At 34.8% G+C, this 16,511-nt stretch overlaps 1 protein-coding gene across 1 annotated transcript; it reads left to right on the top strand.

Annotated features, from left to right (window-relative positions):
• Positions 1-2,024: 2,024 nt before the first annotated feature.
• Positions 2,025-14,212, top strand: LOC126667693 (protein CTR9 homolog). Its single transcript, XM_050360742.2, has 24 exons — positions 2,025-2,387; positions 2,476-2,542; positions 2,627-2,821; positions 2,904-3,004; positions 3,416-3,469; positions 3,611-3,727; positions 3,813-3,876; positions 3,970-4,184; positions 5,188-5,272; positions 5,463-5,563; positions 5,689-5,781; positions 7,205-7,273; positions 7,374-7,466; positions 7,637-7,903; positions 9,046-9,126; positions 9,215-9,373; positions 9,524-9,619; positions 10,633-10,734; positions 10,841-10,948; positions 11,057-11,281; positions 12,130-12,396; positions 12,503-12,574; positions 12,969-13,289; positions 13,753-14,212. The coding sequence occupies exons 1-24, from the start codon at positions 2,247-2,249 to the stop codon at positions 13,942-13,944; spliced, it is 3,285 nt and encodes a 1,094-aa protein (XP_050216699.1). The 5' UTR covers positions 2,025-2,246; the 3' UTR covers positions 13,945-14,212.
• The last annotated feature ends 2,299 nt before the right edge of the window (positions 14,213-16,511 follow it).

Genomic DNA, 16,511 nt, shown 5'->3' with positions numbered 1-16,511 from the left:
TCACGAGTGTATGACGTCTATTTGATCTAGACATTTGATATTTTCGAGAAAATTGGATTAAAATATTATCAAAGTCAAGAGTCGTATCGGGAATACGATCATATCGAACTAAGTTTATAACTTAGAGTTTTAGTATTAAGTTTACGATGATGGATTAAACGTACATATGATTTGAATAGGAAGTGGATACATCGACGAGGTACGAGATCGACGAGCTGGAATAGTTAAAAGAGTGAATGACGCGTGGAGCTTACGTTTGGATATAAGGAATAGCGATCGTAGTGAGTTAAACTTTACTTTGAGTATTATTACGCAATGGATAGTTTTTATATTATAAATATAATATTAAACTACATCGCATGCTATAGTATTTTATCGATAGAAATGAATTTGTGCATCGTATTATCGAATATATATAGATTGTGAAAACTAGTATATGATCCGGGGGAAACAAGCTACCTATTGGGTGTCAATAGGCTGTGTGATCACCAGCGTCCGGGTAAGTCATAGATAGAGATTTCATGGGTCGTATATCATACTTGTTTGTGCATGCGATACAGAGCCTATCTGGTTGAACTATCCCGGGGCCTGTATCTGCGAGTCGGCTGGTTGAACTATCCCGGACTCATATCGATCGATCGTTAGATGTTGTGATGATGTTCATTATGCATACTAAGATATTAGGGTTTCGATCGGATCAAATGCTTGAAGTATAATATGTTTGTATATATGTGTTTTGTTTTAAATGCGATGTTATTTTCTATAATACCTTAGTAATGTGTTATCTCACTCAGTATTTCCCCAAATACTGACCCCTCACATTGATGTTTTCCAGGTGTATAGAGTCGGATCAGACAGACCGTCTTTGGTGTGCTGAGTACGAGTCCCCTTGGTGCTGCAGTAGTATACGTATGACGAGTCTTAGCATAGAATAGTCAGGTCTTATAGGTTGTGTACATATTTAATGTTTGTTTGATGTGACGTCTTTTGGTTGTCAGTTTTGTATTGATCGATAGACGGGCTAGTACGTACAAGTTACGGAAGTGAGATGCCCACTATGGTTGTATCGATGATGTGTCTATATATGATGTTATGTTATGATTGTAAACGTGTCTTTCTTATTATATGTCTATAGGATAGTTGTGTTTGCGTTTCCGCGAAAAAAAGTTAGAGTGGTTTTAGGCTTGCTACGGGTTTCGGAGCTACCACTCCCATTCCCTAGCGCCGGTCTCGGCTCAATAATTTGGGTCGTGACATAATTATACACTAACATGTATATTCATATTTTTCAAAGATTCGAAATAATAAGGTGGTCAATTGCTCACCATAAACTCTTCCTAAGTCCGCCCCAGGTAGTATAGATATAAATATAAATATAGATAGTATAGATAAATGAAGTTCCGATTACTCAAATCTTAAGAATAATGCTCTATAAGCCTTCTATTTAATCTTATCTTTTTAACCGACCTGACGTTGCATTAAACGAATGGATGTCTTCAAAGTTAGTGTGTAAGATATACATTTTTAGAAAAGAAATTGGACGAATAAAATATTATCACGTAAAAAAAATGATAAAAATAAATTAAAATAGTAGTAGATTATAAAGCATTTCTCAAATTTTAGCTATTGAAATTAGTAATTTGCATAGCTACTATAAAAACCCACGATTCTTTTATACTCTAGCCATTAAGGTTAGGCCCTTACTGGCCACATATTTCTATTATTAATTTTTTATATATATTTATGTTGATTATGTGTTTATACTAAATTAATTTTTATCCATTTAAGGACTGCAACGCAATAAAAATAGATAGTACAAGGACTATTAACTATCTAAATAATATAGAGGATGTTTTAAAACAAAGATTGATAGTACAAGGATCCTCAACTGGATTTAGCCTTAAAAAAGTTGGACTAAATTATCAAAATACATTAAATTGGATCTGTATATACCAGGCCCACAGATTCAAGGACCTTAATGAGCTTTTACTCAAATATAAACCATAAAACCATCATATGTTAAATCTTCCGGTGTCCCGTACATACCTGAGTTCAAGAATTTTACTTCCATTATTTTTCACAATAGCTTAGCTTCTTCCACTCGTCTTCCCGCCGATAAAAAAAATCAGCTACTGCTAGACAGAGTAACAGAGTCTTCTCCAGGAATCTTCACTCACTTTGCTCAATCGCAAGACATGAATTCCGATTGAGAAATCGCTAAAGTAACCGGAAATTAAGGAAGAAAAATGGCGTCAGTGTATATACCGGTACAGAACTCCGAGGAGGAAGTGAGAGTAGCTTTAGATCAGCTTCCTCGAGACGCTAACGATATTCTCGACATTCTCAAAGCGGAACAAGCCCCTCTCGATCTCTGGCTCATCATTGCGGTTCTTTCCCTTTCCCTTACTCTCAATTTATTACTTTTAATAATTAGGGCAAACTCAGCATATAATTGCTCCTTATTCATAATTGCAGAGAGAGTACTTTAAACAAGGCAAGGTCGAACAATTTCGCCAGATATTGGAGGAAGGATCTAGTAATGGTAATTGAACATAAATTATATTCTAAACGATGCAATGAGATGTGCTTAATGCTGCTTAAGTGTTATTTTTTTGAATTGCTGCAGACATTGATGAGTATTATGCTGATGTTAAGTACGAGAGGATTGCTATTCTAAATGCATTAGGAGCGTATTATAGCTATCTCGGTAAAATTGAGACTAAACAGAGGGAAAAGGAAGAATACTTTATACAGGCAACTGGATATTATAATAAAGCTTCGAGGATTGACATGCATGAGCCTTCTACTTGGGTTGGCAAAGGTCCTCTTACAACAAAAATTATATGCGCAAATTCGATTTTTATCATGTTATGTATTGCTAAGTTAATGCCAACTTATTGCAGGTCAGCTATTACTTGCCAAGGGCGAAATACAGCAGGCATATAATACTTTTAAGATTGTTCTGGACGAAGATAACGAGAATGTATCTGCTCTTTTAGGTCAGGTATGTTAAATCATTGCTCACTTTTTCATATGATGCTATTCCATCTAGTTCTATCTTGCCTGCCACGTCGCACACTAGTTTTATTTTAGAATAGGGATTTCTAGACTTTCTTGCTTGCGGCTAATGTAGTAAAAAGATTTTTTTTTTTCTATTTTGAATAAGATGTTTTACATGAATCACTCAAATATAGATTAGTTTAGTTGGTACGCAGAGGGTGGATGTGCTAGTTGATGGCAGGTTAACAGCTGTACAAATGCATATGAAACGTGATTTGTTTTTTAGATCTGTGTATTGAGAGACTGCTATGGACTTTTGAAATAGTAGTCAGTCAGACAGACTGAGGTAGATACAGCGTCATGTGGTTGCATACTTCCATTTTTTCATGTGTAACTTTGGCTTGGATTTTGGCAGGCATGTGTTGAGTACAATCGCGGTCATTACAGTGAATCTCTGAAGACATACAAGGTTTGTTACCTTAACTTATTTGTTTGCATTCTCAGTAGTGCTATCTGTTTTATTTGTTGGATAGGAGACCATAGAGAGCATATACAATGTCTGATTTAATTTTTTAACGTGTTTAAAATTTATGTTTTGACCTTTGGTAAGAGGGCAGTGCAAGTGTTTCCCGAGTGTCCTGGAGCTGTAAGGCTTGGTATAGGTCACTGCTATTATAAGTTGGGCAATGTTAAAAAAGCTCGGCAAGCATTTGAACGGGTTTTTCAGGCAAGTCAGTGGACCTAGTATGTGTTTACCAATTTTGCTGTGAATTTTTGTACTAATGTAAGTATGCTTTGCTTCGGATAAGCAGTTAGATCCAGAAAATGTTGAAGCTCTTGTATCCCTTGCAATTTTGGATTTGCAAAAGAATGATGGTGGGTTAGTAACTTTTTCTGATTGTCATTGGTATATCCATATCCATTTCAATTGCGTTGCATCTCATTTCAATTGCGTAAATTACTGTACAGCTAAAGGAATAAGGAGAGGAATGGAATATATGCAGAGAGCCTTTGAGATATACCCTTACTGCGCAATGGCTCTGAACTACCTAGCAAATCACTTTTTTTTCACTGGTCAACATTTCTTAGTTGAGCAACTGACTGAAACTGCTCTTGCTGTGACTAATCATGGACCAACGAAGTCACACTCCTACTATAATTTAGCACGCTCTTATCACAGCAAGGTTTGCATCGCCAATGCCATCCTCACATAATTTTAGGGCTAGATTTGTTGAGAAGTTATGGAAATTGTTTCTATTGCACAATTTGCTTGCTTTAAATCTCTCTCTCTCTCTGTGTATGCGTGCATACAATGTATTGGATTTGATTTCTGTTGAATAAAATTCTGATTTAGAAGATGAAAGGTCTGAATGAGTTTATATACTTTAACTGTGCTTTTCCTATGTCTTTTGTGCAGCCTCAACATTTTCCAAGTCTCTGATGATGTTCATGATTTTAAATTTCTAGATGTATCTTCCTCATGTCTTTTGCCATCTATTTATTGCTCCCTAATTTTTGAAGGGTTAATTCCATATAAAATCACCACCTTTACACGTTTTTTCATTTTAATCACGTCCTTTAAAAAGTGTCAAATAAAATCATCACCTTTCATTTTTTTTCAAATCTATCATCGATGAGTAAAATTTGATGTCTTTTTCCTCCAAAATAAATGTTTTAATCTGACTAATGGCCTATTAACATACAAAATACATTCTTCTTACTCTTTTCTTGTTGATTCCGGTTGTCGAGTCAATAAAGATACACCGAATTTTCACATTTGTGATAGATTTGCAAAAAAATGAAAGGTGGTGATTTTATTTGACACTTTTTAAAGGACGTGATTAAAATGAAAAAACATGTAAAGGTGGTGATTTTATATGAAATTAACCCTTTTATGAAAATGTATTACCTAAACTTACTGTGATTGAGTCTTAAGTTAGTTTTTGCAATATAACATTTTCCAATACAGCCAAATGGCTACATGGTATCCTCAATCATACAATTTTTTGCCACCACGATGATGTTTCTGCTGCTAACTTATTTCAAATTGCCAACCCATTGGCCATTTTCCCCTTTTTTGGGAATGGGTGGGGAGCTCTAGTTTCCATTTTTAATCTCTCAAGCTTATAAAGTATGTCTATGTGGATCTTTTTTGACTGTTTGTGATGGCAATTGTCTCAAATGTAGGGGGACTATGAAACAGCTTCAGGATACTACTGGGCATCTGTGAAGGAAATTAACAAACCCAGTGAATTTGTATTTCCTTATTATGGTAAGTGAATAATCACAGTTATCCTATTAAAAGTTAACTGGAATTGCTAATACTAATAGTGGGATTGAGTGATTACAAATCAAGGTTCCCTTTTCATCTCAAACATCTTCAGACATGAAGCTTATTATTTCTGTTGTATGTCGTCACTGTGAGAATTGTGGTGGCAGATATAATTAGTTATTTCTAACAGGATTGGGACAAGTGCAGCTGAAGCTAGGAGAGGTTAAAAATGCACTGTCAAATTTTGAAAAAGTTTTGGAGGTTTACCCCGATAGTTGCGAGACATTGAAAGTGAGTGATTTGACTAAAATGTCATTGAGACTGTTATTGTTTTCACAATCTTCTCGGAGCTAATTCCTTTATTTCTTCTAATTCTTTTTAATTTGGCCAGTACTGAAAATTTCTTTATGCTTTAGGTTCTAGGGCACATTTATGTTCAGCTTGGGCAGATTGAGAAGGCTCAAGAACTTTTGAGGAAGGCTACAAAAATAGATCCTCGTGATGCACAGGTACCTGATATATATTAAACTTCTCTATGATTGTAATTTCAGATTTGCATATTCATCTATTTCTTTGATCAACCATACCCTTCTATTGGGACAATGGAAAGGGGACGTTGACCTTCATTCTTGGTTGTAACATCAATTTCAATATCTCTAATGAGCGCGGAAGCTGATTCTCTGAATCGTTGAAATCAAGTTTTTCATTGACACAGCAGTGCCTTATGAACCGTATCATAATTTGCCTGTAGTCTAATTTTAATTGTTAAACATGAATTTTGACTTTGGGCCAATATGTCCTTGTAAATTACATTGTAGATTCCATGTTCTGATGTATTTATTTTAACGCGTCTTTAATAATCTCTATCCTTGATTTTTGTGAATGCCTTCTCCTGTATTTTTAAGGATACATTTTCAAATCTTGCATTTCTGAGTAAAACTATGGCATTTTAAACCTACTCTATTGCCGACTGTTGCACATCTATTGCCCCCTCTTTGCGGCTGAGATTTTATGCTTAATATTATGTAAATCTTGTTTCACCTTGTTGACATTCTGAAACCACTCATTTCTAATGAATAACAAATCCATGGAGAAATTCTTAGGTAGACTCAGTCCACCACGTCATCCGTAGACTGATCCAATCACATTATAACACGTCATTAAAATGATGGCATTATTGTAGTTTTGTTTGTTTTTGTTTTACACATTTACAATAATGCCATCATTTTAATGACGTGTTATAATGTGATTGGCTCAGTGAGTCTACCTAAGAATTTCTCCAAATCCATGATACAGAACAAGATTTTTCTGTATTTCCGGCCTTTTTCAGTTTGTTGTACTTTATTATTTCTTCTGGATTTGATACATTTTGTTTTAGTTTTGTTATAGTTTTGTTAAGCCTAAAACCATAGGCTTATGAAGTTTCTCTCTTTAAATTTAAGATTAGTTGCTAAATGTTCTAGCTATCAACATTTTCATGCACCAGGGAACACTCAGCTGAATATGACCTAGAGGCCAACACCATATTTGCAAGCTAATTCTGATCAGAAAATCAGTAATTAGTCCCCATTAGTAGTTCTTGCATCAGTCAGTGCTCGTTAAATTAAATGACTTTTATTAACTCAACAATTAATGGTTACCATTTCACTTTCTCAAATTAAGATGTTTAACTATGGTGGCCTGAGCTTTTCCAGTTTCAGAAAAAAAAGCTGTCTACTATGAATTTGATTTTTGGGGTATTAAATGCAGAAAATTTTAAGTTATTCTTATTCTTACTTATAAAGTTGATATTTTATTATAAATGTTCTTGAAATCTTTTTTTACTTGATTTTTTAAGTAGCGACACAAGATGAAACTTGATATCATTTGTATAGAATATTCTTGTTCAGCATTGTCTCTTGTCTTTTATTTGAATGTTGAACCATCATACAGGCTTTTCTCGATCTTGGTGAGCTGTTGATTTCATCAGACCCAGGAGCAGCTCTTGATGCCTTGAAAACTGTGAGCGCTTGCTATTTGTTATTCTTTGATGGATTGGCAATTCAGAATATGTCGTTGTAAAACTCCATCTCATCATAGTAGTTCTAATTAAATCACACAGGCACTCAGTCTTCTGAAAAAGGGGAAGCAAGAAGTGCCGGTGGAGCTGCTTAACAATATTGGAGTTATTTATTTTGAAAAGGAAGAACTGGAGGTTTGAACAATTGACTTTTGCTTAGAGCCTTAGATCTACTGCAAGTATATGCAACTCTGTCATCCAATTGGCAATTATCTCATATGTTGTTTTCTTCTTCAAAAATCTCATTTTCAATATTAAGTCTCTTCAGTAACTTGCAAAAATGGTTTGCTATTGTTATATAACAGCTCGCTCTAGAAACTTTCAAGGAGGCTGCAGGTGATGGAATATGGCTTGCTTTCCTAGATGGTAAAGCAAAAACCTATACAATTGATGCAGCTGTATCTATTCAGCAATTCAAAGACATGCAATCGTTTCATCGTATAGAGCAAGATGGTCATTGCATTGAACTACCTTGGAATAAAGTGACTGCTTTATTTAACTTGGCCAGATTACTTGAGCAGATGCATAAAACTGAAACTGCAAGTGTCTTGTACCGTCTTATTTTGTTTAAGGTATATATATGAGCATATGCATGTGTTTGTGCATAAGAACTGCTGCATTTCAGATATGTGACCTTTGGTTCTGTCTCAGCTTATTTATGAATATGTAAAAAGAATTTTGCCGGACTAACTGATAAAACTTATTGGTTACAAAGTAATCAGCATGGGTTGGATGGCTTAGGATTTTAGTACATAACATTGTGGCGTGTACACAATAGATGTAATAACTTAAGTTCCATCTAGTTGATCTTTAAATAGGTAATGCCAAACAGTGAAAAAGATAATGTAAATCATCTGATTTATACTTTGACATGCACGCACCATTTGCTGTAAGAGTAACTCTAACTTTGAACATCCTAAAGGAATTATCATTCACATGCTAAAATACATGGACTTCACTACCCGTAGTTATTTAGTAGCTAAATCAGGATCTGATGTCAATTATGCACTTAAGTCGTCCTATACTTCTCAAAGAAATAATAGTACAAGTCTTATGAGAAATGGAATGGGTTTTATTGATAAGGTATTTAAGATAATAAAACTATTGTTGAAGCTTCACCTAACGACATGCGTTTTTGGGTGAACTAGTTATTTGATATGGTATCAGAGTCTCTATGATCAGAAGGTCTAGAGTTCGATCCTTGGCAATCCCATTTGGTTAATTAAAATTAATTGAGCACAATATGAGGTGGACATGTGTGCTTGTTTATGCACGTTCCAAGTTCAATGGGCATTAGGGTGCTGGAATGCATTAAGATAATAAAATTATTGTTGGAGCCCCACCTTTTGAACTTTTGGGTGATTTTGATATTTGACAGGTATGGAGATGATACATACTTTTTATTTTCTGGAACTTCTTGTTTGTGATTCACTTAATTGACCTTATTATTTGGTTTCCGTTTACATAGATAATTTTGACTGTTCTTCTTCCCAATTTTGATACTGTATTTGACAATGTATCACTTGATTGACCTTATCATTTGGTTTGTGTTTACATGGATAATTATGGGTGTTCTTCCCAACACTGTACTTGGCAAGGTGAACTTGTTATGTACATTAATGTAATAGATGTCTTTAGATGTCTCATGTTTTGGTCTTTATATATAAATACCGTGTACTCCAGAATTCTGTAACTCTTATATTTCCCTATACAGTATCCAGACTATGTGGATGCTTACATGAGGCTGGCTGCCATCGCAAAGGCTCGAAATAATCTTCAATTCAGCATTGAACTGGTTATTATCATCCCTTATGAAGTCTCATTCCAACGTGATGCTCTGTTCCCTTTTTTTGCTGGATCAGTGATTAACCTTTCCTTCATAGGTTAATGAGGCCCTGAAGGTGAACGACAAGTGCCCAAATGCATTATCTATGCTTGGTGACTTGGAGCTGAAAAATGATGACTGGGTTAAGGCAAAAGAAACCTTGCGTGCTGCTAGTGAAGCAACTGATGGGAAAGATTCTTATGCGACTCTATCTCTGGTGAACGTCTTGTGCATAATTTTCAAATTCTTTTTGATGTCTTGGAATTCTCCTATACCTGCATTATTAAGGCTACTTTTGCATCTCTTTTAGTAATATACGTTATCTCAAGCAATTTAAGTATCTGATAAAGTTTTTTGCATTGGCAAGGGGAACTGGAACTATTTTGCTGCAATACGCAATGAAAAAAGAAATCCTAAGCTGGAAGCTACTCATTTGGAGAAAGCCAAGGAACTTTATACTAGAGTATGAATCATATCTCCTTCTCACACTTGATAATCTGGGTCCTTCTCTCCCTCCAAATTGCAATTTTTGATAGTGCTTTCTTGTATTTTACAATAGTTCTCCTATAGCTTATCTATATCGATTTGCATGCATACCTTGTTCTGTTTGCATTCCGTGAGTCTTGACTTTCCCCGCCTAATCGACACATTCTGTCAATTATTTTTAATGGGAAACATAGTCAATATTTGTGTTAGCATGATTTGATCTTGTGTTCATATAGAAAATATTTTTTAATGTCCATAAAGTAGTACATTAAATAATATACAAATACATGGAACAATAAAACATAATAAAAAAAGTGGGAGATTGTAGGGTGCTCTGTAAATTGGGTACTTCATTTAAAAACAGTTACTTGAATATAAATTAATATATAAATAAATAATTATTAATCTATTGGTTAATTAATATCTCGCTTAATTAATAAATTTTGGTGGTCTCAAGGGCATTAATTTATAAAGTTTCAACTGTATACTTTTTTCTTATAAAATAGCTAATTAGAAAAATCACGAGAAGTTGTCCCTTTATTCAATGCTATCAATCTGTCTATATATATTTCTATATAAAGCAAAGGACCAAATGGGAGTTAAAAGAGCATGCCAAGTGTCCATTAAGCTTCAGTAATTTTCTGAAAAATTGCTCCTATATTTTCTCTATTACTTGAGTTAATTTGTTTATGAACTACTGTAAGCTATAATATTGTGCTCAACTTTTCTTTGACTACCTACTCTAACTAAAATTCTGTGACATTAGCATTGAAGAAAGTTTATAACTGTTAGATGTTAATTTTTTTTTCGAATTTTGATTTAAATAAAAATTCAAGGTGTCATCAACACCTTTATTATTTTATAATAGTATTAATCATAATTTTGTAAATGAAATTATTTGAAAACCATGTGCTTTGCATCGGCATACAACTACTTTTTAATTAATGCAGAAGCATCCTTACAATGCATCTTGAATCTTTCATGTTACAGGTTCTAGTTCAGCATACAGCTAATCTGTATGCCGCCAATGGTGCTGGAGTGGTATTGGCAGAGAAAGGACATTTTGATGTCTCAAAAGATCTTTTTATGGAAGTAGGTCTAACTAATCCGTTGTCATTTTTTGTTGATATATAATTTAAATTCGCTCCGACTCCATCCTACCTTCTTTAATCTATTATGCATTTCACTGACGATGCAGGTCCAAGAGGCTGCAAGTGGAAGCATTTTTGTCCAGATGCCAGATGTGTGGATAAACTTGGCACATGTTTATTTTGCTCAAGGCAATTTTGCATTAGCTGTTAAGATGGTGAGCTCATCTCACATTATTCCATTAATGCATTTGTGTACTGCAGCTGATGAGAATAACTTTTAGGTTTCTTATTTATGTGTGTAAATGGCACTCCCTTTGTTGCAGTATCAAAATTGTTTGCGGAAGTTCTATTATAATACAGACTCGCAAATTCTCTTGTATTTAGCTCGTACGCATTATGAAGCTGAACAGTGGCAGGAATGCAAGAAAACTTTACTAAGAGCTATCCACTTGGCGCCTTCAAATTACGTTCTGAGGTTTGATGCGGGTGTTGCAATGCAAAAATTCTCAGCATCTACTCTACAGAAAACAAAGAGAACAGTTGATGAGGTTATTATCTTGTTGAATATTTGTTTTCTGTATGTGCTGGTTGAGTTCTGTATTTTAATTTTTGCGTGATATTAGCTTTGGTTTTTCTTGTTAAGATATGGGTGTATCTGCATAGCGTCCAAAAAATATGTCAATATAATAGCACTGGCACTCTGCTTATGGATATTTTGTTATATGAGAACAGTAAAGGCCTGTGGATTTTGCCAAGAAGATACTGATAAGTTATTGATGAATGTGAGGATTAGAAAATTGCTGATAATTCAGGAAGGATTTATTGGACGAGGAAGCTACATGGACTTGTCCTTATCAAAATTTACTTTTTATGGATTTCTGCACTTTTTGGCTCTTTTTTTCTTTTTTGTATAGTGCTGACAAAGTCTTTTAGATGTGGAATTTTTCAGAATAGATGACCTGAAGCGGGTACTGATCATGGCTGTTGCATATCAGTCACTGCTTAGAAAGAGGGATAACATACTTTTAAGTAATTCGCTACAAAGGCCGCAATTTTTTTTTTTGGCTTTTTGTTTCCCTAGACAAATCTATTTTGCTGTTTACCCATGCTTTGGGGGTTGGAATAGAGAGAGAATTTAAATAGATTAAAGTTTAACCTCATGACTTAAATTCTGTTGGATTTTTTTGTGTGGATACCATGAATACCAAGCCAAATATCATGACAATTGTTTGTTTTTGGTCAGTTGAAATTATCAAAATTGTCCTAATCAGTGAGTGTTAAATGGGCCCTGAATGATATCGATTATTGTCAACATCTCAAGTTATATGCAACTCAATCAGACTGGAAGTAGGAGTTTTGATGTGATATCTTTATTAATTTGTGTTTAATACTATAGGTGCGCTCAACGGTTGATGAGCTGGAAAATGCTGTTCGATTATTTAGTCAGCTGTCTGCTTCTTCCAACCTTCACTTCCATGGGTTTGATGAGAAGAAAATCAATACCCATGTTGAGTATTGCAAGCATTTACTAGAGGCTGCAAAAGTTCATCGTGAAGCAGCTGAGCGTGAGGAGCAACAGAATCGGCAAAGACAAGAAGTTGCTCGACAGATGGCAAAGGCTGATGAAGCCCGTCGAAAGGCAGAGGAACAAAGAAAATTTCAGGTGTGCTACGAATATCTTGCATTATATCATGTATATTCATAATCGTTGTAATGACTATAAGAGGCTAATAATATTGCTGCCGTTGTTTTTGTTTTGTGGGGACTAGTTGGAGAAGAGAAAGCAGGAGGATGAACTAAAAAGGGTGCGGCAACAAGAGGAGAATTTTGCACGTGTAAAGGTAAAAGTCTTTCTTATATGCCATGTATGGATATTTGCATGGTTTGAAGGATACATATTAATTCCCAACATGTCCTCCTTGTTCATTAAGAAAAAAATAGTCATCAGGGAGCAGATTTTATGCGATTCTTTTCAAATTTTCTAGACATCCAAGTCCCGTGGCTATATTCAATTGGATTCATCACAACTTGTGTAGGAACTATTTATATGCCAATCATGTCTCTGGATATTTTTCGTCTTTGCATACGATTGAATAGCTGCTGGTTTTTATGGGCTATGTTAAGAGAAGAATAGTTTAGTTATTAAAAAATGGACTAGGTAACTTTTCTGATACGCCTGCATATTCTCTAAGAAAGTTCTGTTTCTGATTTGCCAACTTTTTTTGGTGCCACCAGGAGCAATGGAAGACCAGTACTCCTGCTTCTAAACGAAGAGACAGACCTGAGATGGACGAGGAGGAGGGAGGCCAAAGTGAGAAGAGGAGAAGAAAAGGTGGAAAGAGGAGAAAGAAGGACAAGAGCTCGAAGTCACGCTATGAGACATTAGAAGGAGAAGCTGACATGATGGACGATCGTGAAGAGCTGGAAGATGAAGATGCAAATACAAATTATAGGAAACACAGACTCCAGCTGGATGATCAGGATAATAATGCAGAAGAAAATGCTCAGGAACTTCTTGCAGCAGCTGGGCTTGAAGATTCTGATGCAGAGGATGTAGTAAGAAGTTTCTTTCATCTTCTCTTCTCAACTTGTACTTCAATCATTTACAAAACAGCTTTTGTCATAAAGTCTAGTGGTGGTTTTAAAATTACATATCATGAGAGAAACTTACTGTTGGAAGAACACAAGGTGGTCTGCAGCAGTATACAAGGCATTGTTGTGGAAGTCTTGTTTCTTTCTTCTTTTTTTTTTTCCAGATTCAATGTTTTCAATAATTATCGCAAGAGGCATATTAAATTTGTCAAACGATCTTAGTGATGTGTCATTTTCTACTTTGGTCGGTGTTAGCATGTTGAACTGTATTTTCTCATCATTAAGGTTGAGGCTGGGAATATATTTTAAGATATTGAGGCTGGGATATTTAAGTCATGTTTCTACAGTTCAGGAAATTTAAGTCAAATCAGCATTATGAGTCAATTTTTGTTTTTAACGGAGTTCCATTTTATCTTCTTGGATGAAGGCTGCACCTTCCTCGGCAGGTAGGAAGAAACGGGCATGGTCAGAATCTGATGAAGATGAGGTACTGGACAGAAATCAACAGTCCAGTCCAGTCCGTGGAGTTCCTGCTGACCTACAGGAGAGTGATGGAGAAATCAGGGATGATGCCGATAATCAATATGGTGATAATGCTGCTGCTGACGAGGAGGATTAAATATGAAGTTTTGAACTCTAGCTGTAGGAACTAATTAACATGCAAATGTTTCGTGAAAGTTGTATGCTTTGTGCATTAGGAAAATAGACTTACTTTATTTTCCGTATATATATCTGCATGCTTCCCGGAATTGTCACATAAATTATAGCTGTTATATGCTATAGGCTACACAGTTTAGAGTTGGGTGTTCAAATTTTGTTTATGCGAGTCCTGAACTTTAGATAAGATGGTATTCTTAGTATAATCCTGATAATTTGTATTATTTTTATTTATTGGGCAATATTAGGGCTTTAAAGTTTAGAGGAAATTAGACTGTACAATACAGAACAGTAAAATATCCCACTTATACGATTTGTTTAGTCCGTGTTGAACAATACTTTTTCAATTTGCAGACATACTTTGTTAATTGCAAAAGTACAATTTGAATCTACTCATCTCTTCTACTTTCCATTATTTTGGCCATTTCCTCCTTTATTTGGATCTATCTCAGCTACAACCCTAATCCCTTCATTTTTCTATACCGATTTCATAGTAAATCACATAAAAATTGTGTTTAAGTTTCAGTAATTCGATTTCTTTGCTGCCGCTGTTAGTTCATCATCTTCCGCCGCCGCCGCCGCTGCAAACCGGTTGAGTTGATCGGCGACGATGAAGAAGATGGATCTCTAGCTTACAATTGTATATCGTTGATTGATGGGTTGTTAATTGATGGTTGTGGCGGCTGAGGGTTTCCCAGAATTTGTGGATTTGTTGGAATTGATGAGTTTGCTGACAGCGGTGGATCTGATGAAATCAGTGTTGTATTTTTGATTAAAATGGGTAGTTGATAATTTTGGGAGTCAGTGAGCAGTGTAAGTGGGTATGTTAACAAGGTAATTTTTGATTAAAATATCCATATACTAGGCAATTTGGCTTTTTTAAATTCATTGTTAAATTAAGGGCATGGTTTATAATGAATACTTTGTGGGTTTAAAATTTTGTAAAACCGTTAGTGAACTGTTAGTAAACTAAAATAAATTAATTAAACTATTAGTAAGTTATTAGTGAACTATTAGAAATCTAATAGTAAAAAATTATTAGTAAACCGATAGTAAATTATAATTTTTTTAGCAAACTACTAATAAACCGTTAGTGAACTGATAGTAAACTTTTTATTAGAAACCTGTTAGTAAATCTATCAAATTTTTTGAAAATAAAAACTGTATTTTTATATTCAAAAACCGTATTTTTAAAACCTTTTAAAAGTCAAACGTATTTTTCAACTCAGACTGGTCAAACCGTATTTTTCAAATTATTTACATACAGTATGAGTATTTTTGAAAAACTCTCTAAAGTTTAACTCAAGTAAATCAAATTTGAACACTCTTTAGAGCCTGCCCGGGCCAAGTCTTCTTGGGCTGAATTTGGACACTTGATTCTCCCATCAGCTCGAGTTGGCAAATGTGCGGATTTGATATTATAATTATAGTTAAATTTGTATGTAGTTCTGTAAAAGTTGATCTAATTAATGGACTGGATATGGATACTAAATACTAGACTTTGTTTGGATCAAGTTTAGACTTCCATATAAAAGAGTCAGATTTGAGCGGATCTAGCCTAAACTCGCTCAAGTCCCGGCTGATGATCACTTATGGAGAAATTCTAACTGGTTCGCCAAGTAGAATTATGAACCATTTAATATCGTGTGACACATGACAACAATAAAAATTATATTAATTCAAGAAATATAAATATGAATTCAACTTTAGTTTGTATATGTGCTCCTAATTCAAGTAATATAAATATGAGTTCAACTTTATTTTGTATATGTTCAATACTTTCCAGTGTGGCTCATTTATATGCTCAAAATATTGACATAAAAAGTCTTAATTGTTGGTCATATTGAGTTTCATTTTGGCTTATTGATATAAAAATGTCCTTGCTATTACCTTAGATATGTATTTATTTGGTTGATGGAGATCAAGTACATGAAGTTGAGACTTTTTTGGGGTCCAAAGAGAGAAGTAAGAAGGGTGATCCATTTATAATTTATTTCTTCTTTTTTACTGTCTCTGTATATTTTTTTCTGTGGAGTGATGACTGACAGAGGCAGAGAGTCAGAATTTTGTTTGAATTTGTTTCTTTTTGGGGGTGGGGTGAGTGATGGGTGAGAGTGTATGAATGGTTGAGCTACTGATTCAGTGGTGAAGACTTTAAAGTGAAGTCTCTAAAAACAGTCTGAGAGGAAGACAGACCCACGCTCGCACCAGAAGGTTCAGACCCAACAGATGCAGACTAATGCTCTGTTTTTCCATAGCTTTTTCCAGACCTGACAACCCACTTCCCCTTCTCTCCCCCCCTGCCTCCTCCTTCACAAAAATACCCTCTTTCCTCCTCTGCCAAAACATTTATTTATGTAGAAATAATTATTACTCTCTCCGTCCCTAAAATAATAGGCTCCGTCCTTAAAATGGTAGGCTGTTTCGACAAACACGTTAATTCAGAAAAATATAACTAACCAATTGATATTTACACTATAATTCTATATGTTCAATTGATATTTTCTTATTATCAAACGGAATTTGTCA

Source organism: Mercurialis annua, linkage group LG2 (genome assembly GCF_937616625.2).
Source record: "Mercurialis annua linkage group LG2, ddMerAnnu1.2, whole genome shotgun sequence".
NCBI lineage: Eukaryota > Viridiplantae > Streptophyta > Magnoliopsida > Malpighiales > Euphorbiaceae > Mercurialis > Mercurialis annua.
Note: the sequence above shows the minus strand (reverse complement) of the source record. Positions and strands in the feature narration are given on the sequence as shown.